This window comes from Chionomys nivalis, chromosome 26 (assembly GCF_950005125.1).
Source record: "Chionomys nivalis chromosome 26, mChiNiv1.1, whole genome shotgun sequence".
Taxonomy (NCBI): Eukaryota; Metazoa; Chordata; class Mammalia; order Rodentia; family Cricetidae; genus Chionomys; species Chionomys nivalis.
Genome location: NC_080111.1, coordinates 6,957,592 through 6,985,035, shown reverse-complemented (window position 1 = coordinate 6,985,035; position 27,444 = coordinate 6,957,592). Strand labels below are relative to the sequence as shown.

The following is a 27,444-nucleotide window of genomic DNA, read 5'->3' as shown; positions in this document are numbered from 1 at the left end:
TTTGTAGCAAAAAATACCAAAGTAAATGGTATCCTATTGTTATAGACAAATTCATAAAATTTCCACGCTCTTTGCAAATGGTTCGGTATAGAGTGCAGAGCAGGTCTTGCTTGGGCTCACTGCCCTAAGGACACTGCAGAACCCTGGGCTTCTTGTGCGGTCTGCTTCATGAACAGTTTATCTTCCACCATCTATTTCATGGATATGGAGATCACAATTCTAAAGGTACAAATAGGCCAGATTTTCTGCTTAATTCTGAGACCACACTGAAGGCTGATACAGATGTCAATGGTCTGTCTGTTGCGCATGCTTTAAACCTGAATTGAGTCCCGTGAATATAGCACAGGACACACCCAGGTCCTGCAGGACTCACGTCCACAGAGTGGCACTTTAGAACCTTACAGGGTTATAAATAACTCATTAATTTACAATGTGTGCAAACTTCTGATAATCATTGACTGAACTTTTTATTTCAGTCGAAATCGTTCTAAATGCACACAATAGAATCTGTTGGGGAGCTTTGAACTGGTTACAGCATCTTTACAAATTTATCTTTTCTAATTACAGTAGGAACATTATGCCTTCCCTTCTTTCCCTTCAATGCGGGGCACTCAGATAAGTTTTATGACTAATTGTAATGCTTCTTGAGCCATAGATTTTCTCATAATTACTTGTGTTCCCCTCTTTTCACCTGGCTCCTTCTCCTCAACATTGCTTTGTTACTCAACTCAAATTTTCCCTCTCATTTAAAGAGCTTCATTTTATCCTTACCTTTCTAAAGTGTCTGCTTTAAATGCTATGAACCTGCTTTCTGTGCTTTCTGAAAGGATGGCCATCTAAATATCAACATTGTATTTCTAGTAATGTGTGGTTAAAATACAAACTGGGAAGTGCTGTGTTCTAGAAACGACACACCATTCTCTCTAATTTAAAAAAGCGGTTGTGGGAAATTTTTAACTCCCTAAGGAAAGAGGAACAACGATACTAATTCACATGAGTTGTCTCAGCAAGCTAGAAGGAGATCTCAGTGTCTGTTTGGTTGGCTGAAATAGGGCGAAAGATGTTTCACGGTACGTTAGAAAGACTACGTATTATTCTCTGATTGAACCATGGAGCTAAGATTCAAAGGCTACAGAGAGTGGATAGATAGCCCATGAGGTAGCAAGCAACAAAATTAAACTTTGTCCCTGGATTTTTCCTTACTCTATTCTTTGCACAGTCCTATGAAACACTGTTGAGTGTGGCACTCCAGAGACTGTCACCGAAATACAGCCCAGGTGCAGGTAGACCGTGATAAAGAAATGTCTCTTTTAACCCTCCAATTAGTAACCGATTTAGTCACCCACAAACATAGTTATAGTAAAGATATTCACCAGCTATAAGAATTTAATATCCTTACCAAAACCCAAAGAGATGAAAATTATCCCATGTTGAGAGAGAAAATGAAAAGAAACCCTCAACGTTCCATGCAGCATGGCCATTATGGGTACGCTAACTGCTGGGTTTTACTGTTCCAGATGCATGAACTTTGTTTTTATATTTTGTTATGAGGCATGAGACCCTACGCTAAAGACATGATACACCGGAGGCAAGTGTCATATATATTTGTGCATATGCACATGGACATGTTCATTGGTGTCACTGACTCCAGTACTGAGAAACTTTGAGCAGAAGGAGACATCAAGATCTCTCAAATCGAGGCTTTCCCTCCTGTTCGGGGGCTTTGGAGACTTTTATTTTCCTTTCTGCGTGAGCGACAGTTTCCTCTTCTTAAAAACATAAAGTATGAATTATTGGTGCATTGAAATTCATCGTGTACAAGTTAAAAGTCTCCATAAATCTAAATATTTAGGAGAGTGTCTTAACACCCAGGAAACACATTTGTGAAACTTCCGTCTCCTCTGAGAAATATAATGAGATGCCTATTTTTATCTCCAAGACTGAGAAATCAGCAATTCCCCAACTCTAAAAGATATCAAATGTGGGGATTTGTTCACTGTACACCAAAAGTTAGGCAATATTACATTAATATTGTTTCACTATTATGACAATTAATGTTAGGCTATCAGGATCAGTCTACAGTGAGTCTTTGTAAAACTGGTGAGAAAAATTGGAAGAGTTAAATTCAGAGAAGACTCACAATCTGTGTTGAGAATTTTGCCTACTCTGTTTTGTTGCTATTTACAATAACTTTGTTTTGACTTACAATAAAAGCTGTATGATTGATACTATGTAGCTGAAATATGTAACGCTAACACATATAAAGCACAGGTGACACTTTAGAATTCGTTACTCCTGTAGTTTTCAGTGTTCCATAGTAGATCCAGTTTCTAGCTGTCATGTTCTAATTAAGTCTAGTCACTGCGTGGAATCTGGAAAAGTATCAAGAAAACTCTAGAACTTAATGAAAGGGCCCAGTTCCCTTTGAACAAGGCTAGGTAGGTATTAGAGATTGGCTCATTTCAAAAGTTTTAGGGAACTTCATAAATCACAATGCCCCCTTTTTTGAGAGGATGGGATAGCAATTGGCTTTTAAGTAGCCATTGTGTATTTGAAGTGTCCGTGTTCTAAGCCTGGCAGGGTCATGTGTGGGATATCTCCCCTCAAGTTCTCGGTCAGGAGTATCCTGAAGACCCCCCCTCCCCACACACACACCAGAACAATGCTGGCTATTACCTCTGCTCTTGGTTGCTGGCCAGAATTCGATGGTGAAGCACTGTTGTTGAATATACTACACTTTGGGTCACAGGGCATAGAGGAATCAAGTTGGCAGCAACCAGGAAGTTTTTTCCATTCTGCTAGCTTTTCCAATACAAGAAGGGGCTTCGCAGGCTGCTGGGGTGGAAGCGTCGTCAACAGCCTTATCTACTTGTGAAGCATGAGTGTGGCAAGATGTACTCATAGGCAAAATAGTGGCATCCATGTTATGGGGATGGAGTGGGTGAAAGAGTGGATGGATTCAATGGGGGATAACCAGCTGCTTTGTGCTTAGAGTGAAGGTTTGTTCCACAGGAGAAAGTGTATGACTGTTACAATAAATCCGACCACGAAATAAGTTTTTTAAAACGCCACTTATACACACAACAAACAACGGATTTTCTAAACTGGACCTTTGTTTTTTTTTTTTTTTCTGTTTGACTTTTCTCATTGTCGTTATGAGTAAATTCATGTTGGAAGGCAGTCCTAATTTGGTTTTTACCACCTTTACACTTCTGAGGCTAGATAACAAAGGAAATAACAAAAAGGAAACCCTTTAAGGAAAGACTGGATAAAGTCAGTTTACAACAAAATCCTGGTTAGTAAGCATGATTTTCTTGATTCCATGTATAGCCCTATCTGACCCTTGCACCCAGAAATATTATTCTGCTTACAGCAGTGGGGCTATTCCACTGAAACCAGGAGCAGTTTCGGGAGAAGGCATTTTCTGTGTTCACTTAGAGGTATCTTAATTTACCGGCTCAGACTCACACCCCAAATGCACCCAAGTCAGCAGGAGCTAACGTCTAATTTACGTATGTGTATGGCGAACTCCAGTGCCAAGGATCATCCCTGGCCATTGCCCTGTTTCAAATATTCATGAGTCTCCGTCGTCCAAAATGCATTAAGGTTGGATGTGATGCCAGAAACACATGGTCTCGCGGTCTTTCTAGTGGCAAGGAGTCTACTCAGATCCGAGGAGCAGGATGCTAAGGACTTCAGATTAAACTGTGGAAAACCCACAGGAAAGAATGTCAAATTATCCACCCTCCTCCAATTACAGGACAGAAAACTAACAACACAAGGCACTCAGTCTTGTGAACATGACGTTGGGGCTGCTCCGCTCCCAGTTCTTACCCTGTGGTCAGTCGCCGGCATTGTATATACACGCAGCGTGGTGTTTCGATACTGGAAGCATTGCGACTGCTTTCAGAGACAGAAATGCGTGGGTGCTGAAAAATTAACAGCATTTAAGCCAGCATACTATCGCTAATGGAGGCTGCGTGGCGGCGTGTGGTGAACATTACAAGCGCAGAATCAGAACGGTGAGGGGCTATCAAGCAAGCCCAATATAATAATTGAGGCTTTCCCCTTACACTGTCTATCAGTGGCCGCACCTGCTCCTACACCTGCGCTCCTGTTCCTGCTCTCGGCTGACACTCTGGAAATATTCGGCACTCATCCAGCTTCGTTCCCAGACATTCCTGTGATCAGGCCCAGCTATCAATGTGCTCCTTAAAAAAAAGAAATACATTCAATCAGCTATCAACCCCAGGGCTCTGAACTACTTTTGACTGACAGGGACCCACAAAAGTTCCAGGCTAATTACTTCTAAGGACGAGTTCCCGGGGCCTGGAGTTCCTACTGACCTACTTTGGACTCGCTGAGATAATTTATCAGGTAAGATAATTAAAGGAATATAAAGCGGTGTCTAAAATGAACCAAGGATCAGAAATATTTGCTGAACTCGTAAGTTCTTATTCCCATTGCTATCAGCCGGTGCTTTATTACTTCGCAATGAGCCAATTTCCTCTTATTTAGAAGCCGTTCTTTTCCTGTATAAACTATATTTGCACTATATATTTGAGATTCACTTTGATATTTAAATATATAAGTTTTGATTTTTTTTCAGGATAGTAGTTAAAGAGAATAATTAACCTTTTAATTCCTTCTGTTTTTTCTTTCTTTAACCCCTCCCATGCAAAACACAAGAGTTTCTTCATATCAGTGTTATCAATGTTTCTACTGTTCTCGTCTGTCTTTTTAAATAATTCTTCCATATTTTCCCACTCCCTCTCCTCCCCCAGTCATTCCTCCCCACCTCCCCTCTCACCCAGATCCGCAATCAATGTCCTCTCAGATAAGAGCAGACCTCCTGGGGACATCAACCAAACACCAGACAGAAGGAAAAGTTACAATAAGGCAACCACATATTATCCCATAAAGGCTGAACAAGCAACACAGTAGGAGGAAAAAGAGTCCCACAAGTAGGCAAAAGAGTCAGAGACAGTCCTAGTTAACACTGTTAGGAACTGCACAAGAATACCACTCTGCTCAGCCACAACACACAATGCAGAGGACCTAGGTCAGACCCCTACAGACTCCCTGATCTCTGGGAGATCCCACGAGTCTCCGTTGATTCTATGGGCCATGTTCTAATGGTGTCCCTGATCCCTCTGATTCTTCCAGTCCTTTCTCCCACTCCTCCTCAGCACTCCTGGAACTGAAGTCTGTCTTCAATAAAGGATGCCTCTGTTCTAGCAGTCGGCCCTCTGCGATGTGGACGGTTTACCCGGCTTGAGTTTTCTCTCTTTCTCTTCAAGCCAAATCCTCTCTTACACAGAGGTAAGCACCCAGAGCCGAAGACATTTTTGTAGCAAGAGTCTGGCTTTCATACTGAGAAAACTAATCGTTTACTAATTTTTGCAGTCTTGATAATTTCATAAAAAAAGAAAAAGACAGGAAAAGGCCCTCAAATGAAACCACAGCACATAGCGCTTTTTAAAAATAAACCATCCATGCCTGCAGCATTATAGCCTATCGACACCGTCTTCAAACTATTATTTCTGACCTCCAATTCTGCTGTCTTTCCTCCCTTTTCTTTTTTCTTTTGTAAATCCTCATTTGCAGTGTGTTTTGCTTCTTAACTCCGAACCTCCTCTGACTGTAGAGATGAGATTAGCGAACTGTGCTCTGACTTATGAACCTTAACAAAATATTTATCTTCCTCATGGGAGATCTTCGAGGAACTCGACTCAACCCCATGGCGGAATAAAAATGTTCATGTCTTAGGCCAGGTTTAAAGAAAGAGCAGGATTAATTGTGGACTTTTGTGTGTCTGTTTCAGGGATAATAATAATAGCATTTGTCATTACTATTTACTTATACCTACTTATTATTACACATTAAGCCATGAAAAAAGAAATTTGTACGCGTAAAGCTGTATAAAGTCGACGTCAAAGGAGAACGTATCACAAAATATTGTACTGTATTCTTTATTGCTCCATAGCCCATGAGGAATTTGATGTTTGCAAAAGGATCCAGCCATAGTTTCATCCCAAATCAATAGTGTCAAAAATCCCCTCTTGTCGCGAGCATTCTGCAGAACAGTAGGTCAGATCACTCCCGGAGTGCTAACTACCTTATTTTATATAGTCTCTCATTCCATGCCTATTTAACTTCATTTATTGCTCTGGTCTCATGTCCTTCAGCTGTTTCCAATCTACTTCATGGGCAAAGCAAACACAATATGTTAACATACAAAGGTATTTAGGTAAATGAAAATCAATGCGCTGGTGTCAGCGTAATTCTTTCTTGCTTACCTCGGACATTTAAACTACATTCTGAGTGTTAGCGAGCCTCGCTCTGTCTGGGAAATATAATGATGCTCTTGGCTCACTGCCCCTGCAGTCTCTAATCTTCACAGCCATGGCCACTTAGTCCCCATCTGGAGGTTCAGGCTTACTCTGAATTTGGAACTGATCTTGTCTCTAGGCTGGGTTGTACAAGATATCTTAGCCAAAAGCTAACTGATCCAGCATCCAGCCAGACTTTGTGATGATTTCATTTTGACCTTGAAATTGATTACTCCAGTTTAGGCTACGTTTCTTCTACCTCTTGGTCATCTAAGGCAGGCCCACTAAGTGGACTTGGTTAAGTCCCTAATTCATTATCCTGTGTGATACCCAGTTCCTGGAGGTTCTGTCTTGTCCCCCTCTCTTTTTCATAACAAAGCTATTTCTGAACCCATTTGTCATGCCAGGGTCTCACGGACAACTGCTGATTCTTTCTGAGGCCATGAGCCTGGCACAAAAATCCTTGAACTCCATTTCTACCTCGAATCTCAAGTTTTGCAATATACTAGAATTAGCAGTCGGCTGGCTTGGATGTTTTCCCACTGCCCACTCTAAGTATTTTCTGAGTCATCAGCTCTAACCCACAGTCCTGAGGAGTCAGTGCATACACATCGCCTCCAAGCTGGCAATTTTGTTTTTCTAGGCAAGGTTGCAAAGACATATTTTAATTACATCTTTGATGGAATTGTCATGCCAACACCTTACACCCATTTTCACCTCATATTTCAAACTCTTAAAAATTCATTTCTTCTTAGTAAAATAAAATAATCTGTATGGCTCTTTTGGACAAGCATGTACAAATGATAAAACACACTGTAAGCAACCCAACATTTTTAGGTAATGGTATAATGTCATGTCTTAAATTCTGTACTTGGATAGTGTTAACTGTTAGTTAAAACTAATTATTATAAACCTGAGAAATGGAAGAAAGGAAGTTATTTTAAATTCTTCTGCAAGAGCAATACATCTCTTAGCTGCTGAGGTATCTCTCCAGCCCCCCTCTATGTACATATTTTTTAAAAGGAAAACAAATGTCTGCATCAAAACTGATGGGAAACTAGAAATGAGATCAGTAATTCTTTCAGTCAGTCATTTCTCTCAAAGTAGCATTTGCAGAACCACGTAGGGAGTTTCAGAAAAATAAAAAAAAAAATCTAAGTCCCAAATCATTGAAATTTTGATTCAGTAACTTTGGGGTTAAACTTACAAGTTGAGATGCTTAAAGAATCTCAGAAGAAATTCTGAGATGTCCCACATTAGGGCCCATAAATTTATCATCATTGGGATGTCCAGAATGCTCTTAAGAAAATACACATACTTTCTCCTCCAGATGCTTCAGCTAGTCTGTGCACCACAGATGCACTCCCAGCTCTCCGGTCACTGATGGTGTTTGATACCTGGAAAGTCTACTGATGTCTGCTATTATGAATAGATGGTTATTCTGTCTGGCTATGTACTGACAGTACTCACAGCTAAGTGTCCCAGTGTGCTCAGGTGGTGTCTTTGGCTTATTCAGCATTAAGATGTATTATAAGTCCCTAATGGTTTGCTCCTGCCAAATGTATCCATTTTGTTTTTATTTAAAAAGTGTTCATTTTTCTTTAGAACAATTCTTTCTACCCACAGAAGTTTTATCAAAATGAGTGTTAATAGCTTTCGGTAAACAGTTTTCATATTGAAGCAAATAAGAAGCAAATAAATGGTTTTCTGTTTTTAATCAACAATATGAAGTATACATAAAAGATAAAGAAAGGAGGGAGAAAGGGAGACGAAGAAAGGGAAGGAGGAAGACAGCGAGTGAGGAACGGACACAGAGACCAGAGAAGGGAGACAGAGGAGAGAAAGTAAGAAAGAAGGGGAGGGAGAAGGAGATGGAGAGAGATGGGGAGAAGAATGGAGGGGGGAGAAGGGGGAGGAATAAAGGGTGAGGAGAGGAAGGAAGGGAAGAGGTGGAATACCAGATTCTCTGTGACCTTTGTTTTATGCATTTTGCCAAATGACCAGACCAGGACTAATATGCGCAGACTACTCAGGAGGCTAAGTATTTGACACCCATTCAAAGTAATGCGGATTGTCATTGTTTGGCAGAAAAAAGGAAAACCTAATGCTGGAAGGCAGCCCAGCCGTGTGTGTGTGTGTGTGTGTGTGTGTGTGTGTGTGTGTGTGTGTGTGTATTTGGCTGAAGTGTCTTGTCAGTTTGGCTGTGTGAATTCATGTGTGTCTTCTCTTAAATCTCATCTGTTACTTAGACCCACAAATCAGAAATCATGTTAGTAATTGCTGTGGCTAGAACTCTCTGTCCATACATATGTTCAAACTCTTGACATCAAACTGCATGAGAAGAGATGGTTTGGGAACGGTGATTGTGTTGTGTATACTGAATCCTCTTTAAATAATTGATTAATTGCTTCTATAAAAGAAGACTAGGGAGGTCCCTTGTTCCTTATATTTTAGGCTACAGAGAGGCCATGCTGTCTATAGGAAGTAGACACTAAGTCTTCTCCAGGATGGATGTTGAACTTCCTAAACTCAAGAAAGGGTAAAATATATTTCGGTTGTTTTCAGATACCCATTGTCTGGTGTGTTTGTTATTGCAATCTAAAGAGACTTGGAAGTCATCTGTTGTTCCTAGATGGCTTTTTTTTTTTTTAAATAGAGATGTTCTAGTCAATAGGATTTCCCTTTCTGTCTGGTGAGAGTGATGTAGGTCGTCAGTGATGGTTCTGTTTCCCGTGAAGACATTTGCTCGTCTGACCCACCTCACAACTGAGCTCCAGAAACTTCACAGCCCTTTCTGCTTACCGCCTTTGGAAGTCAGAAGAAAATAAGAATACTGACGATATGTTCTTTGAAAGAATAGCTAATAAACACAATAACAAATAATCTCAGATATCATCTTTTTTTTTTCATCTTAAGAAACGGAAACAGCGTCTTACCAGACGTCCTCAGCATCTTCGTCACACTCTGCACCAAACTGGCAAATGTCACAGGTAGATGTCTCCTTCTGACTGCTTTCTCCAGAGCCTTCATGGACTGTGGGACAGAAACCACACATGAAGGGCATGCAGACAGGTGTGCACAGGGTTGAAAATACTGGGAGAATTCTCGGACAGACCTGGGGTCCCTTGCTACTGGGCATGGCATCTCTCTCTCATTGCTTCCCCAGCTTTAAGGCTGACTGAGCAACACTGTGGCACTCACCGGTATGGAGTGGATGCTTCTGACTCTTTCCATGTGGCACAGCACAAACAAGAAGGCATATAGGGTTTTGAAAATTGTGTAGCTAGTCATTAGATTATATAAAAGCTGCTTCCTTACAAATGATTTAGCGTGAAGGAAAAGTCCAGTGAATATGAAAAGTGTTTTGAGTCTCCTTATTCCTAAAGTTTATATTCTTTTTTATTGAAAATATTACAATCTTAGAAATACTGGATGAGTAGCCTTATTAGATATTTCCATTTCAGCCTTTCCTGTTACATGAAAGAAAACATGTTGGTGGATTATAAATATTTGGGAAATAATTTTAAAACTTGAAGTCTTATTTTATTTGCGTATATGTGTGTGTATCTGTGCTTGTGTGTTGCGGTGCCGATAGCAGGCAGAAGAGGGTATCAGATGACCTCAAACTACAGTTACATCAGTTGAGTCACCTGATGAGGGAGCCAGAAATTGAATTCTATCTTCCAGAAGAACAAAAAGGACTCTTAACTAATGATCCATCTCTTTAACCACAAACTCTATTTTTTTGCAGCTTGTCTCGAGTTATGAACATAAATTGTTTTTAAAATATTAGTGTAGCTACTGGTTATTGTTGATATTGGTCTTTTGCCTTATGTATACGTATGAAATTGGCAAGATGTAGGCAAATCACAAATTAGCCTCTCAAAATAAGTACAAAATGATGCAAAAGTGAAAGAAAACATTCTAGTGATTTGATTGCAAAGACTGAGCAACACCTCTGAGCTAACAGACTACTATGTGCTCAGTGAAAACAGGTAAGTTGAAAGAGAAAGGAACTTATTGAAAAATGAAAAAAATTAATAGCCTAATTAGAGCAAAGACAATCAGCTTCCAAGGACAGAACAAACTCTCTTCAGCAGTGTTCAGTCACCAAAACATCCTAAAAGAACCCATCATCTAGAGATGCCATGATTTCAGTGGAAAGGGGGTGTAACTCCTCCATGGGCCTCACGAGCATTGTATAAAACATAACTGGGCAGCGCACTCTTGGCCTGTTACATCCAAACCTGTTTGAGTAGCGTTTCCCATTTCCTCATCAGTTCGTCTTGGTCTATCCATGAATTTTTCGCATTTACAAAAGTAATTATCTTTCTTGATTTTGACTGAGAAAAAAATATGATTTGGTGGACAAAGACGCAAACACAAAGGACCCAAAGCGCCTGCAGGAGAGTTCTGATCCCTAGCTCTGACAGCGAGACTGAGAAAGGACTTTTTCTCAGATCTTCAAGTTTTTCTTGCATGTGATTATATACCCTGATGCTTTCTTTCCATTTTCCATATGCCTAGTAGTTTTAACTTGTGTTTAAGTTATGAATCAAATGGGTCATTTTACAGGGCAAAAGTATTAATAATATTGCTCTCAACCTAGATGTTTTAGTGAAAAGAAAAATCCCTCGGAGCTTCTGAGGAAGAAGGAATTTAGCTCTGATGAAAGAGGCAATACTTACATCAATCTACCCTACCGCCTTACTAGAGCAAGACCATTAGAGTGGACCATGGGGATGGGAGGGGAGCTGGGCCCTTACCTCGGGGGAGACTGATGGTTGAGGCCGCTCTTTTTATGACTTTCTTATTATTAATGCAACACAGAAGCTGTTAATGGGAGTGAACCTTTTAGGGTTAGTCAGATTACCAGCTCTCAGGCTACAGCTTCCCATCCCTCAGGAACATAACCCAGAGAGGGGAAGGTGCCTAATGGTGGGTGGTAGCCCCCAAAGGCAGGCCCATCTTCTCCAGCAGCTGAGATCCTGGCTGAGGAATCTAACCAAGAATGGGGGGTGGGGGTTTGCTAACTCAGCAAGACTGACCATAGCATTCTTACCCACACTAAGCCATCCCATATCCCAGGAGAGGGAGTGTTTGGAACTTTTCTCACAAGGAGAAGTATGTCAGAGTAAGATAAAGCACTGCCTACATGGGGAATATAATGCTTTGCATGAAGTTATCCACAAGAAAGCGAAAAGAAAATATTTCCTTTGTACCCAAAATATCTGTTTCCCCTTTATAACAGATAAGCAATTAAATCAGCTCACTTCTATTTAACCCCATAGGCCAAGGGCTCTTAAGTAGGGTTGGCCTCACAAATTGTGATAGATTCTGTTTGTTCATTTATTTATTTGTTTGTCTTGGAGATGCTGAATTAATGGCATGGTTTGAGGCGGAAGTATGTGCATTATAGTAGCAAACAACAAAAATAAAGCCCAGAAATCAGACCATTGGGTAAGAGTCTGTCTAAGGGATACCCAGAAGACATCAGCAGTCCCACATTCTGGCACAAGGTTTCTAGCACTGGAAACAAACAAGGGGCATCAGGAGATGCTGTAAAATTCAGATTCCCACGTGATAGGGATAAAGAGCGGCTTTAGATTCTGAAGTTCTTACTGCCCCTGATGCTGGGGACACTGTTTCACTTTGGGGGAGAAAGAACAGCGCCGTGCATCATTTCAAACCACAATGCACAACCTATTAGTGGTCAGTGAAACTAAATGGTCCAGAGCCAAGCTTGTTGTAGCTATGTAACCATCTACACTAGACTAGAAAGCATCAGCGTGTCTTACTTAGCAAGAATAAGCTTGATTACATAGCAGCGATCTAGTCATACACATGTACTTGCATAGAGGCTGAAATATGAACTGTAATTCTCAATAAAGGTCACAGTCACACAAGCTTGTATATCACTGACTTAGTTCCTGCTACAAGCTCAGTAAATGTGCACTACATGGAGCTGTTTCCTCTTTGCCTTCTTTCCTCCTCATCAGAAGTAGGACGGAAAGGATATGGTGCTTAAATATTTGTATTCATATAATGAGTCTATGGGTATTTATCCCAGAGTCTTATCTTAACCATGCATTTACATTTTAACCTCTTCATTTTAAGCTGCCGTGAAGAATAATTATTTCATTTTATTTAATAGAAATAGGTTTTAACAAGAGGTTGAAAGAAATTGGTGGGGGGGGCTGGAGAGGTGCAGCTTCTGAAAACACCAAGTATTTGATATAATTTTCTAGACTGGAAACCTATGTACTTCATTTTTAAAAGTTTCAAAGTGGAGAACTATTACAAAGTGATGGGATCTACCCCTCATAATTTCCCTGTCCTGGTGACTTCTTCTGAAGGGTAGCAACGTTCCTTCATCCCCACTTGGTTCTGGCTCAAAACAGGTGCTTGCACTGATGTTATGCATTGACGTGATGATGATGGAACCACTTCTCTGCCTGACTCACTGTCACACCTGCACTTATAATGTCCCTAACATGGGCGATGGAATGCTTAAGCAGTTTTTCAATGTCCATTTTGCTGAGAACCTAGCAGAAACAGATATTTAGCGACGTACTCAGATCTTAAGGCAATGGTTCGAGATTGAAGATGGCATAGAATAGATTCCAAGGGTAGAATAGGGGCAGGTGGGGATGGGAATGGGAAGGATCAGGTAGAGGATGACGGACGGAGGGAGAGAGTACTGGGGGGACAACTAGAACTTAGGGGGCAACTTAGGGGGCAATGTGGAAACCTAGTAAAGTGGAAACTCCCTGGAATCCATGAGGGGGATTCTAGTGAAGATTTTTAGTAATGGGGGAAGTGGAGCCCGAATTGACCATCTTCTGTAACCAGGCAAGTCTTCCAGTGGTAGGACTGGGACATCAACTCAGTCACAAAACCTACAACTTGTCATGACTGCAAGATGTGTTCAGGTAAAGGTATCTCAGAACTTGTGGGAGTGGCCAAGCAACGTCTGGTTCAACTTGAGGGCTATGCTAATTGACAAAGAGCCAATTGACAAAGAGGCCAGTAACCAGAGGCTGGATAGCCTAAAGGCCTAGGATAAAACCAACTGGTGAAAAAAGTCAATGGAATGATTCCTAATGGTATTCTGCTATACCCTAGCCTGGAGCTGAACTCCACTGTCATCAGAGAGGCTTCATCCAGCAACTGATGGGAGCTGATGCAGAGACCCACAGCCAAACAGCAGGTGGCGCTCAGGGAACCGTGAGGTAGATGAGAAGGATGGATTGTAGCAACCAGAAGGGTTGAGAACACCATGAGAACGCAGCCAACAGAACCAACTAAGCACGGCTCATAGGGGCTCACAGTGACTGAAGTGGCAATCATGGGGCCTGCATGGTTCTGAGCTACATTCTCTGTGTGTTTGTTATGGTTGTGTAACTTTATGTTCTTGTGGGACTCCTAACAGTGAGAGTTGGGGTTGTCTCTGACTCTTTTGCCCGACCTTGGGATCCTTTTTCTCCTAATGGGTTGCTTTGTCCAGCCTTGATATGAGGGTTTGTGCTTAGTCTTACTGTATCTTTTTGTGCCTGCCGTGTTCAGTTGATGTCCCTCTGAGGGCTACTCTTTTCTGAAGAGAAGCTGAGGATGAGTGGTCCAGGGGGGAAGGGAGGCAGGAGGAGTGGAGGGAGGGAAAACTGGTCAGGATGGAATATATCAAAGTAGAATTTTAAAAAGCCTGCATATGGAGAGCACATGAATGTTTTCCTTTTATGACTTTTATTTTTCTGTCATGCCTAGAAAGTCCTCTACTCAAAGCTTACACCAGTCTGTGCTTTTATAAGTTTTTAAATTTACCACAGGTCTGTGATCTACCTCCAATCGGGTTTCGTGTGTGTTCCGAAGACTGAGAATCCTTTTACCCCAAGCGTGATTTTTTTCTCTTGATCCGTAAATGTGACAAAATGCATTAATTTTCACATGTTAAACCAACCTTATAATCTTGGGGAGGAAAATCAAGCTCCTTTGGTATATTAACTTTTAATGTTACTGGGCTTCATTTTCTATCACATTTGGCAACCTTTGTACCTTTTGGGATTGGTTGTAGTTCTAATCTCCTTTTCTCACTGTTGCAAACTTGCTTTAGGGAGCACACATAGTGGACAGCTCGAGAGGACGGGTGTGTGGAGAGCGGACACCCAAGTGTCTTCTTTCTCCAGGACCGATGTTCCAGGGTGACTTCTTCTAGTGCAACTTTGACCCTTTTGTACATGCTGGTACTGACTTTTCCTGTTTGACTGGGTTCTACTCTTACTTTTATTACTCCCCTGGTGCCACATTCTTTGGCTAGAATTTATTATTTTTCTAGTGTGTTAACACCTTACCTTCTAATAAAGGCACTCCAATCTAATGACTTGCCTTAACTGCACCACAAAAATCTTTATATGTTTGTAGTTCCCTAGAAAATATACAATTATGTATCCATTGAAGTTTCTTCTCTAACCCATGGATTACTTAGTATTTTCTTTCTTAACTTCTAAATATTTAAGCACTTTGAAAGATTTATGGCTTTTATTTTCTATTTGTTAAGTCAGTAATTTATTTTGTCATGGGGAGAGGCATAGTTTAATCTTTTGAAATTCATTAAATACTGTTTTATGGCTCAAGATGCAGTTTATGTGGAATCTTAGAAATTACAAGTTGTTTCTTAGAAAACATTTACTTTTGTGAAGACTAATTTTTTATTGATGCTCGTGACTGACAGCGCTGCTCAGTGGCTGGAAATGTCAGATTTTGGTTTCTATTCTATCTGCTCCTGAGAAAAGAGCTCTGAAACCTATACTGGTGATGGTAAGGTTGCTGCTGGGTCTTTGGCTTTGTCGGCCCTGTCTCATGGTAGAAACTGTCTTACTAGTCGTCTGCAGTGTCTTTGGGACGTGGTAACAGTCTCCAATCATGAGTGAATTGGGTCTCATATTGCCAACACTAGATTCTTTTTGCTTTGTTTCAATTCTTTCACATCCGATCTCTTTGTTTCCATTTGTCTAAAGGTGGTTCTTAAAAGCCACTGCTTTAAACATTTTATAAAGTTTATTAAAAGGTATTTCTTGTAACCAACATGTATTTGGGTCATTTCATCAAATGAAAAGTTTGAGTAATTTTGTAGAAACCTGAATGTGTTGCCATTTATTCCAACCTAATGAGTCATCCATTTAGCTAAAGTAACCAAGCTGATGTTTGGTCCATATTTTCCATCACAGCGTTATGCCTCTTTTTATTTTATGCTTTGATATTTTTTCATTTATTTATTGGTTAATTGAAAATTTTATAATATTTATTTTATCTTATCTAATTATTCTTGGAAGAGAGGCTGAATTTCTTTATGTTATTAAGTTGGTGGTTACTCTGAGATGACAATATGCATCTTTAAATAATCATGATATATTCCTTTATTTTAGCAATCATAAAAATGTATTTCTGACAATTTTCTCTTGATCTTTACATTGTTTTGATCATATATTTTATTTATGACATCATGATAAAATTATGAATATTCGGAAATTTAATGTCCATCTTACTCTTTGTTAATTTGACGAGCAAAAAAGGATTTCAGTACTAAAGCTCTGTGGATTATGGCTAATCGTTTGACTTTTGACCTAGACCTGCCCGAACTCTTGAATATTTGCTACAGTACACATTCTGTACGGAAAACATGCCTGGAAAATCACGCCTAGAGCAGCCTGCATCGTTTGTCCCCATTATTGCTTTCTCGTTTCATAATGAAAGGATTATATGCTTCATGCCACAGTTGTCTGACCTGTAGCTCTATGATGCCAGGCTTTGCCTTCTGACATGACCTGGCATTGAAATGTGAGTGTAACTGAGAGAACATGGCATAAAGCTGTGAAAAAGCCATCATTTATATTTGCATTTTCTAGGTCTTTCTGTTGAAATAAAAGACACATTGTACGATATGCAGTGTTCTTTCAACCAGTCTCAGAATGAGGGGACTTATGAAGGAGAGACACAGCTGACCATAACTCTAGAAGGAAGAAGTATACCACAGGCACCGTACACTTCGTAGATTCTGAAGTCATTTGTTATTGTAGCTGTACCTATGCAGTACAGATTAATAAATCACAGACTAGTGTTATTAATAGATTCCAAAGGAGCAAGCTTTTCCACATCTCAGATTTTGCTTGTTTTCCTTATCTGTACAGCTCTAGACCTTCTTTATTTTCCTCCAAATCTGCCTTTGTGCCTTTTATCATTTCTCTTCATTGCCAGCATGTGCTCTCCAAGGGTTAAAAGACGTCTCTTCTGTTGCACTTTGATTTTTCTTCCAAGATAATAAAAACTTTGCCAGTCGAGGTGTGGCTTCCATTTTTTTATTCATGCAGTTTTAGGTCATCATTTTGACCCACATATATGGTGTGTCATTTACATTAAAAATAACACCAGCACTAAAAATAGCCTAAATATATCCAAATTGCGACCTTCTGTGTACTGAGTCTGAAATAAAGAAAACAACCCTTTAGCTATCTGGTGGTATCAAGAAAATAGAGGAGAAAAGATTTCCACAGATTGAATATGTGGGCCATAGTTACTAGGATAAGCACACTCAAACTGTTATGAAGATGAGAAAAAGATAGAACTTTAGATACATTATGTGCAAATCCTAATATTATTTTTCAAAACTGACAACTGTTTTTTTCTGCTTCCATTTATAGTCAAGAGGAACTTGATACTTAAGTAATTCTTGGTAGACTTTGAAGGCTTTCTCTTTTCTTTTATGTATATAAAGAGTTCATGAAAGATCATCCCATTGAGTATATCTGTAATAACTAACATTAATTTGCTTCTAAAATTATGAAGAATAATTTTTAATTTGGGATACATTTTTACAAAATATATATGTCCTCATCTAAAATAGCTAAGCTGAGTTTCACCTCCAGCAGAAGACAGACTCCATTTATAGATCAGGATGATAGTTCTAAAAAGCCTCCATTCAGATCCCGAGTAAGGGGAACACTCCCCCATTGCTGGCAGGAGTGCAAACTTGTACAGCAGCTTTGGAAATCAGTATGGCAATTTCTTAGAAACTTAGGAATCAATCTACCTCAAGACCCAGCAATACCCAAAGGATGCTCAGTCACACCACAAAGACATTTGCTGAACCATGTTTGCAGCAGCACAATTCATAATAGCCAGCACCGGGAAACAACCTAGATGCCCCTCAGTCGGAGAATGGATAAGGAAAATGTGGTGCATTTACACAATGGGAGTACTACGCAATGGTAAAAAAATAATGACATCTTGAAATTTGCAGGCAAATGGACAGAACTAGAAAAAAACCATCCTGAGTGAGGTAACCCAGACCCAGAAAGACAAATATAATTTGTACTCATTCAAAAGTGACTTTTTAGACACAAAGCAAAGAATAATAAGCCTACAGTCCACAACCCCAGAGAACTTAGACAACAAAGAAGATCCTAAGAGAGACATACATGGATCTACATAGGAAGAAGAAAAAGACAAGATCTCCTGAGTAAATTGGGAGCGTGGGGGTAGGGGGGAGTGTGGGAGGGGAGAGGTGAGGAATGAAGGGAAGTGGGGAAAAATGTATAGCTCCATTAAGTAATAAAGTATAACAAGGGAAAGAAAATAAAAGAATTAAAGGCGTCCACTCATTATTAAATTTATACAACTAGTTTATTTTGTATTCCAGGGCCAGTTGGCCTCTCAGACATTTCTCCCACATGTGAGTGACCTGCATGTAGCAGTTAACATGATACATGAGAACTTCTGGCAGTTCCTAGAGGTCGAGAAAATTCCAAGCTGTTTTTGAGCCATAAGCGACTTTCTTTCATCTTTTCAGAGATTTCTCTGGAAATCCCAAAGTGAATTTTAAAAACTAAAAAGAAAATACCTTGCTTAAATTAAGCCATGTGAAGAAGCTCTTTGTCACTTGGATCGGAGACTGCTGTGTAGTTGGATTGACAGGAGGGGCGTTCTGGTTTGAGCTATATAGTGCAATGCTTTGTATGGATCCATGTCTTAATTCAGCGTGAGCTTATATCTATTTATTTATCTTTATTTTCATTGACTTCAAAGACATACAACTATACACTGTTTTAGTTGATTTAAATACCCCACTAAAGATGGCTAAAATTTTGCTTATGCAAAATGACTTAAATTTCTAAAGCAACTTGAGAAGTCCAAGAACAAAGTAAAAGACTTTTTAAAAAGACACCATTACAGAAATTTTGGTTTTTCATACTTAAGCTAGTCCTTTAGAACTAGAAAAAGTTTTTTTTTTAAAAAAAATAATTACATATATTCTATCTTCTTCACAGCAATGAAAAATAATTTAAGAGATTAATACAGGGTTACTATGTTGAGATATATTTTTCCTGCCATTATTTAAGTCTGACTGACTTAACTTTTCTTGTCTGCATTGGCACTAAGAACAGTTACTCAAACAAAGTGAGAGAGGAGACAAATGAAATCAAGGAGAGAAAGGAAGGAAAGGAACCAGGCAGGCAAGCAAAGTCTGATACAATGCAGAGCAAATTTCACTTAGAGCTACTTGCTATGCCAAATTTCATGAAATGATATCATATCAATTATATGGTAATTATAAGCAAAAAATAGTCTTATTATTCAACACATAATTAATACAAATCATCTTATGAATATTCATGTGAACAAATTTGAATTTTTCCTTAATGAATGTTGGAAAGACGAGAAATTCATTTTTTTAAATAATCTATGAGAATAGGTCTGGGCTACTGTAGGATATGCTGGTCACCAAATTGAGATTGGAAGAGGTTGTGAAAAGCTCAGAGGTTACTTGGTGGATGTAGGCGAGATTGCCATGCAGAATGCACAGGTATGTAACTAGAGAATGAAGCATGAACTAGGTTATGTCAGACCAAGACAGGGATCTCTGTGGTAGGGTCCCAAAGCATCAATTCATACTGAGAGAAAAGATGGAACGGAGAAGTTCAAATATTGACTGTGGGGGTGGGGTGGGGTGGCATGATTACAGAAAGTTCTGGAGTTTGCATAATTACATAAGGTCCTGGGAAAGAGATTGGATTAGGGCAAAGTCGGAGTGTTGGTCACAGAAGCAGGAACATGTTTTCTGCTGAAATGGAGATGGCCAGGTATGCGGAACTACCACTGGAAATCGTCAATGAAACGGGTCTTGTTTGGTAGAATTCTATCTGTGCTGTCTCTGTCTAGGATGGTAACCAGTTAACATGATATAATGACAGAGCAAAGATGGAACCATGGTGGCTACAAAGAGATGAATATTTGCCTATGTCTTTCCTACAACTTTGCCTTATCAATGAATTTTTCTAATTAGCAAATATAATGAATAAAAGACACATATGTTTATTACATTACACCGCTGTGTGTCTTTAGTCTAGTGTTTTGTGTTGGCAGTATAAATGTATTTTGTAACGCAGAGAAAAGTTTCTTTCATTCATGAAGGAAAGACTAATTTTGCCAGCTACATTAGCATTTACTTAGTGTTCATTTTAGTAGAGACCCCATAATCCAGCAGAAAGCTATATGTCATGTTTATGCCCCCCCTTTTCCCAATACCATTGCCATGGCATGACTTAAAATCTCATCATTTTACCTAAGTTTTAAAGTAACTTCCTGAAGAGCTGACCTCCATATTCCTGAATTTATCTTTCTGGATGGATAGCCTATACACCCCACGGAAATAAACAAATCTGATCGTGGCACTCAAAATTGAAAACAACTCACAGTGATCTACCTGTTTGACTCCACTCAGGCCTGGAACTAGGAGTGGACAGAGTATTTCTCCAGTCCCAGACTTCTTTGTAATAAAGCCACATGCCGCTTTGTTTAGCTCACAGGCTGGGGTGGAGATTCACAAGAGAAAAGCGCAAATGCTTCCTCCCCCTAACTTGCTCTGATATCCAAGGTGTTATCATTAAGGAAGTATTGAAGGTAAAGCTAAGTCATTCCCTCATTCCAAGCGAGGGCTTTGGAGGGAGTCCAGATGGTTCAGCACCTCAAAAGTACATTCCTGGACCAGCGCCCGAACTCCTTATGGTACTGGACTAAAAGTTTCTGTGTGGGCCCAAAAATGCAATTATAAAGCAATATATCAAGCAAAAAGAGAAATGAAAGTGCTAATTTTTTAAAGGAAACCTTACAACAAATCATGCAAACTATGTTCCTTGGTTAAAGAAACAAGGACAGAGGAAGGGGTAGGGACGTGGAAGAAGAGACACTGGTAGATTTCCTCCGAGTTCTTTATAGTATAGTGGATCTGGGAACACAGATTATACTAAAGAGATTGTTTTCTCTACAGTTACGGACAAGAACAGAATCAAGAACGGTAGCTATTTCTTGGGGAACTTGTCTGTTTCAGGTGCTTGCTGTTCACGGCTAGTTCCTGAATCTAGAAGAAAGTTGGTGGTAAAATTTTTAAAAATAAAGGTTTCTTTAATCATATAACTTATTGAGCATAAAGAGGCCGGTGAAATGAAAGACTAACAGTAAAAAAAGCCATTTTGAGAGTTCAGAGCATTTTATCAAACTACCAGCGACTGCAACAATTACTTTAAATTGCCTCTAATATTTTCCAGCCTACTTCTGTGATAATGGCGGAGCTCTTGGTTTTTGAAAGCACAATGACCCCCACACTAAGAACATTAATAGGCAGAATGTAGTGTTTATGAGGAGGTTAAATATTTCCCAGATCCAGGACCTCTGTTTATTCCGAGAAACCTTACTTTTTCCTACCATTTCCCCTCTGCTACCAGCGCTAGTCTTTTGAGTCCATCATTTTCTCGTCAATCTCTCTTCTATGTTACACCTGAGTCAGAAGCACTGGTCTATAGTTTGTGACTACTGGTCTACCTCTGAGAATTATTAAGAGCCTCTTGGGTACTGTTCTTTCTTGGAAAGGCAGTCAGTACCCAGGACAAAAGATAAACGGTCTAATGTTCATTCATTCAAATCAACTTACAAGTAAAGGCAAAGAAGAAGAAAAATTCAGTTTCGTTTTATTTGAGGTATGAAATAAAACAGGACACCCAAACACCACCTGGGAAGAAAATGCAAAATGAAACAAACTCTACCCAATAGTCTGTGAAAGTCAAAGAGCTAGAATAAGTTAGAAATAACAGAGATGATTGACTTTGGAGCCACGGAGAGAATCCTCAGCTCACTCTAAAGCCGTTAAGGGGCAAGAACAGATGTAGAAAGTCATCTACACATTGAAAGGCCATGGCTATTAGAGGGAGCTTTGTCCCCATGAGGTAGCCACGTCATCCAAAAGGAAATTATAAAGTTGACAAAATGGACAGTGTTTCCTTTAGAATCCTGGGAGACCAGTTTTGTAAACATGGTATGGTTTTCATTCAAGTTGCTCTCATTAATTTTTTGCATCAAAATATATTGAAGATTTACATGGACTTTGACTGTAAGATGATGAATTGGGTCATTTTGCATATGACTTTTTGCTGGATTTGGAAAAGTCATGTCTTCATGTCTGGGGGAAATTTTAGCTGCTGCCGCCACGGGTCTCACGGGCACTGCCATTAGTTCTTATGCCTCACAGTTGTTTCAAAATGACAGAGTTTAAGGACACATTTTAAAACTTTTTCAGGTATAAAATATGACTTATATTTGTGTGTGAATAAAAGCACATTGATGTATATATTAAATCCAAGAAGCAAACATTTGAAAGGTCAAAACATTTGTCTTATTACAACATGTGCTCTATACTGACAGAATAAATAACAAAACAATGCCACATTTTTATAGAACTCAACCACTGCTCAGATTTAAGACTATAGTCACTGTTTAAAAAGTAAAAAGCATTTTTTTAGCAAAAACAATATATTAGTTAATAAACATGTGAACGGCATTTAGAAAATACTAGTGCAGTTAAGATAGAAATCATCTGAGTTCAAAATCTCTGTTGCTTAAAAAGTTAACTTTTTAACTGATTCTTTGTGAGTTTCACATCATGTACCCCAGTCTCACTCATCGCCCAGCCCTCTGCCCTTGCAGCTTCTCCCACAAAAAAAAAAAAAAAAAAAAGCAAGCAAACAAAAGGTCTCATTGAGGAAGCTGCAGGGTGTCTCCATGTATCACATGGTCTATGCTTTTGCCCAAACAGCTGTACTTACAAATGCTCATGGCAATGAGCCATTGGACCGGTTCAAGGCCTCTGGCTTCTGCTACACCATCAATACTAGATCTGCATGGGGCTCCTCTTGGACATCCTGTTGTTACCCTGTGTCATGGCGATCCTGCAGCTTTGGTTCTGCAGGACGGACCCGTTCATACACTCTAGCGGTTCATGGACGGGATAGATGGTGGGATGGAACAGTTCAGAGTCCTGGATCTGGACCTGGATGGCAGCTGAGATGCTCTGTGCATCTACTCTCCTACACCGTGGTAATCAGGGCCAGGCCTTCCATCTTGCTAGGTGAGGAGTGGGGGCAGCTCTCCTGCCTGTTGTTAGAGTTAGCTCTACATCAACCACGCCACCAGAGCCAGCTCTCTGGCACTGCATTGACAAGGGGAAAGGGCCACCTTTCCACCCTCACACCCTCAAAACTGGCTCTCCCTCTCCATGTCTGGGATGGTGGCTCTACTGCCGTGGGGGTCTGCATTAATGCTTATGACCCACATTGCCACCCAGGGCCATTCAGATGTCATTGGTCTGGGCCGCATGGGGCCAAGGGGATGTCTGGGTGGGGGTTACCATTGAGGGCCATGTCTGGGTCCCTGGTCCTACTGCAGCCAGGGTCTGTGTTGATGTCCGTGGCCCATGTCACCACCAAAGACAGAGTGGATGGCCATGATCGGGGCTGCCACCTAAAGCCATGTTGATATCCAAGCTCAATGCCTAACTGACCTCCCGGCCCCTTCCTCTCCTCAGGAGAGCCTGTCTTACTCTTTGTGGCATGGGCGCAGGAGAGCTGACCACATCTCTCCCCTGGGCAGTATAGGAGAGCTGATCCCACCCCCACTGGCTACAGCAATTGGGAGAGCTGTTTCTCACCTTGCCTGAACAGCAGAGTAGAGCTTACCCTGGTGGAGGGAGGGGGTGCCAGAGTGCCAGCTCCACCCTTCACTGACAGAAGCAGACCTGAGAGATGGCCCTGCCCCTCCCCTGTAGTATGTAGTATGACAGTGGCAGCCCCTCATCAGCCAGGAGAGAGGAGCTGGCGCTGTCTCTTCCTCCATTGCTATGTTAGGCTCAGTTTGTGCTCTTAGTAACTGCACCCTGAACTAAATTATTTTTTAAATGTTTTCATATTGATTTTACTTTATGTGTAATGACTAGTTACTAGTAACTAAACCAGTAAGTGATCTTAACTGCTAAGCCATCTCTCTTATACCCATTACCTACGTTCTCAGTTTTTATTATCTTTTAGGTATTTGGATTCCCTATCTAATTTTCCCATTGTCCCAAAAGATCTTCAGGATCAAATTCCACGTCTCTTCCTCTTTCATTTTCCTCTTCTTTCTTGTGCTGGGGACCAAACCTAGAGTCTCAAGTAGGATGAGTACACACCCTATCACTGGGCTACATCTTTTGTCCTCATTTAATTTCATAACAATCTTAACATAAGGCTTAAGAGATAGGAAGTAGAGGCGTCACAGAGTGGAATTTTTGAATTCTGAACTTTGACTCAAAGTATGCTTAGATGATTAAGTTGAGATTGAGGAGTTTTTTTTTTTTTTTCACTGTGAGGCCAGCGATAAGGAGAAAGATCAGGTAGCCCCAGTGGTCACTGCTAAAGCTGTTTTCTAACTGCCTGTGTCTAGGGCAAGATTGCGTTATCTCGATGTCCTGTGGCTGACCAGCCTACACAATTAGTTCTGGCTAAAAGGCATAAGGTAGAGCAATACAGGTCAGACCCGGGCTGCAGCATTTAACCGCACTTTGTAGAGTTGCAGGCCCTACTAAGCACCCTCTCCATCCTATGGGAAGACACTTGAGGGAGGCAAGGGCGGAAAACAAGTCAGGATGCTGTATCAGAGAGGCAGTAACCCTTGAGGACTGATCAGGCGCCCCCCTAACATGTTGGTCACAAGTGTAAAGTCAAAGTTGGGTGGCACATCTTTCCAGGTCCCTGAGTGCCAGCAATGGGCAAAGCCAGTACTCTCGCTTGGCACCTGAGACTCCTGCCGTGAGCAGGTCACGAGAGCCAGAACTGAATGTTGGTACTTCCCAGCCACGGAGTTTAGGCGGATGTCTGTTACTCCTGCATTGCTCTGCAGAAGCTACCTCCCGACTGGCGTGCCCTGGGAAAGGGTTGAAAGGTACGGGGACATTCTGATCTCTTGTCTCACTGTCACCAACAACTTCAGTTTCGCCAGCTCCCAATGCTAACTCTCAAGAAGAGAGTATGGGAAGCTGTTGTGGGGAGCGGCAGGCCGCTTCCCCCACCCGGCTAGCTTAAGCCCTCTCAGGTTAATCACATTGAGGCCACTCTGTTGTGATAAGAGCGGCGGACTACGTTCCTGGCACCCAGCCGCCAGCACGGCTACTTTTATACCCGAAATAATTACACGGAAACTGTATTCTTTTGAACACTGCCTGGCCCATTAGTTCCAGCCTCTTATTGGCTAGCTCTTACATATTGATCTAACCCATTTTTGATATTTTGTGTAGCACCACGAGCTGGCTTACCAGGAAAGATCTTAACCTGTGTCTGTGTTAGGCGGGAGAATCATGGTGACTGCTTGACTCGGCTTTTTTTCTCCCAGCATTCTGTTCTATTTACTCTGCCTACCTAAATTCTAGCCTATCAGAGGCCAAGCAGTTTCTTTATTAATTAACCAATGAAAGCAACAGATAGAAAGATGACCCTCCTCCATCAGGAAGCGAATTGGCTGTGGCACCTTTGAGCGGAACGGGAGCAATGTGAAGTACAGCAGCTTAGGGAGCAGGAGTCAGCACTTTTGAGAAAGGAGGGTTTGTATCAGATGCTGCTGGCTTCTTTGAGCCTCCAGTTGCCAGGATTAGCCTCCATATTCCCCTAATCACTGCTAGGCCTCCTTATTTCCCAGGGAAAGGTAGGTGCACTATGGGCCCCTTCCCGCAGCCCCAGGAAGCAGAACAATCAGACCCAATCCGGAGTCAGGAATCAGGAACTCAGTTCATTACTGTGAGCGTCAACTTATATAGCTTACTGTGACACGGTGTGATGTCTCTATCTCACGAGAGGCAGCCAAACCCATCCTCTGGCTGGAGGGGCAGCTACCTCATTTTTTACTGTTTCATCTTCCCTGAAAGAATGTACTGATGTTTTGTGCCACTCCACTAAAGATTCATTAGTATTTTGAAAGCTACATTTACACGCACACTTGAGGTGCTGTTGAAGACTTCACATAAAGATCAGATTTTGGCTAACTCCAGGCATCCCCGAACGGAAAAGCATTTAGTGTCCCTATTTGGAAACCCACCCTTGCTTTCTCACCCAATTTATAACCAGACAACACTCACGCTGTCTCTTTCATTTTCTTTTCTAGTGCTGCCTAAATGTCTTAATGCACATCCCTATTTTTAGATCAGAGAAAATGAGTAAGAGCTTCTTTTCCTGAAAAATATGGAGTGTGACTCAAGGAAGATGTTCATGAAATATACTTAAATCTTGGGGAAGTCCTGATAAGGGCAACTTTGCGTCTGTGCTTGAGGCCCTACCCTTGTGTCTTGGAAGCAGTGCTTTGATGAGACCGTGTGCCACGCATGTGGACAGTGGGTTTTAGAAGGAAGGGGGGGGTGTGGAATGCCTGAGGCACATGGAGACCATCCTGTTTTTCCTGCTTTCTACCCATCTTCTGGGATAACCACCTCCACTGAAAAGCTACCTCCCATCAGCCAAGTCAGTCGCTTGCTCACAAGCAAGAGGTTCTTGCCCATCGCTCTCTTCCAGGTCGGAGGCTTGGCCTTGGCTTTCTGAGGGGTTTCATCTCTCCGCCGCTCCCACACTGCATGCCCAGCAGTCCAGAGTGGAAGGTTGTTGACCAGAAATCCAGATAAAGCCCTCTCCCTTTACTGTGATGGGGTCATATGGCTGAGGCACTAACTGGTTTGCGTACTGATGGACCAGTGCAAAAATCCAGTGGCAGAGGATTCTGGGGAGGATTTATTTAGCGGATAAGATTCTTTAAAGATGGCTCCCTATCTTGTATCAGCTATCACCTGTGAGGAGGCCCCCAGCAAGGTGAGTGAGAAGCAAACACTTTGTATCCCAAGTACAGATGGCTGGAGACCGTAAGAATTGTGAGCTTGGGGAACAAAGGCCAAGAGCGTCACTTGAATAGAACATTTTTTTGTTTGGGTTTTATTTATTTATTTGTTGTTTTATTTGTTGGTTTGTTTTTCCAGTATTTTGAGACAGAATTTCTTTATGTAGCCCTGGCTATCCTGGGACTTGCTCTGTAGACCAGGCTAGCCCCAAACTCTTAGCGATCCACCTTCCTCTGCCTCCCAAGTACTGGGGTTAAAGGCGTGTGCCATCACTGCGTGGTTGGATAGTATGTTTTTAAAAGCAGATTTGACATGAGGTTAAATGCAGCTATCAAGGATTTCAAAATTTTTACTTTTTTTTTTTTTAAGAAAAATTGCTTTGATTTTAACTTCTCTTTAAGAACCTAAGACGACATGTGATCAGGAGACTCCATCTAGATGAGAAATAAAATTCAGCCTTCAAGCCTGAGCACAGTCAGGAAGCCAGCTGCATTCCTGGCTCATAGAAATGTACATTAAAAATGTTATTCATTTGTTTTGCACATCTGTTCAATGATACAATATCCATACCTATGATTACTCCAGAGATCAAATTAAGAACGTTCCTCATTTGTTGGATTATCTCTGAGGAAAACACAAGAAAACAAATCCTAATCAAAAAAATTAATGGGCTTCTCAATGTACAATACATTAGCCGCGGCTCAAACTTGGGGAAACAAAACGAAGTGCAATCTCAAGCAAGGTGGTTCTAATACACCCCTGCTAAATACTGCACGGGTTTCTAGGTTCTTGTCCCTGTGAATCCTCTCTCAACAACACTCTTACAATCTATCTAGATAGAGGCGTCATATGTGAAAATGTCCTTTTTTCCAAGACAGATGA

General features: G+C 40.9%; 1 protein-coding gene across 3 annotated transcripts in view; it reads right to left on the bottom strand.

Moving 5' to 3' along the window:
* Nucleotides 1-27,444, bottom strand: part of Tmeff2 (transmembrane protein with EGF like and two follistatin like domains 2) — a 265,542-nt gene that overhangs the window by 119,184 nt on the left and 118,914 nt on the right. For all 3 annotated transcript variants that reach the window (XM_057758744.1, XM_057758745.1, XM_057758742.1), the window contains exon 5: nt 9,269-9,365. In XM_057758744.1, coding sequence (XP_057614727.1) covers nt 9,269-9,365 — 97 coding nt within the window. The remainder of the gene's footprint in view (nt 1-9,268; nt 9,366-27,444) is intronic.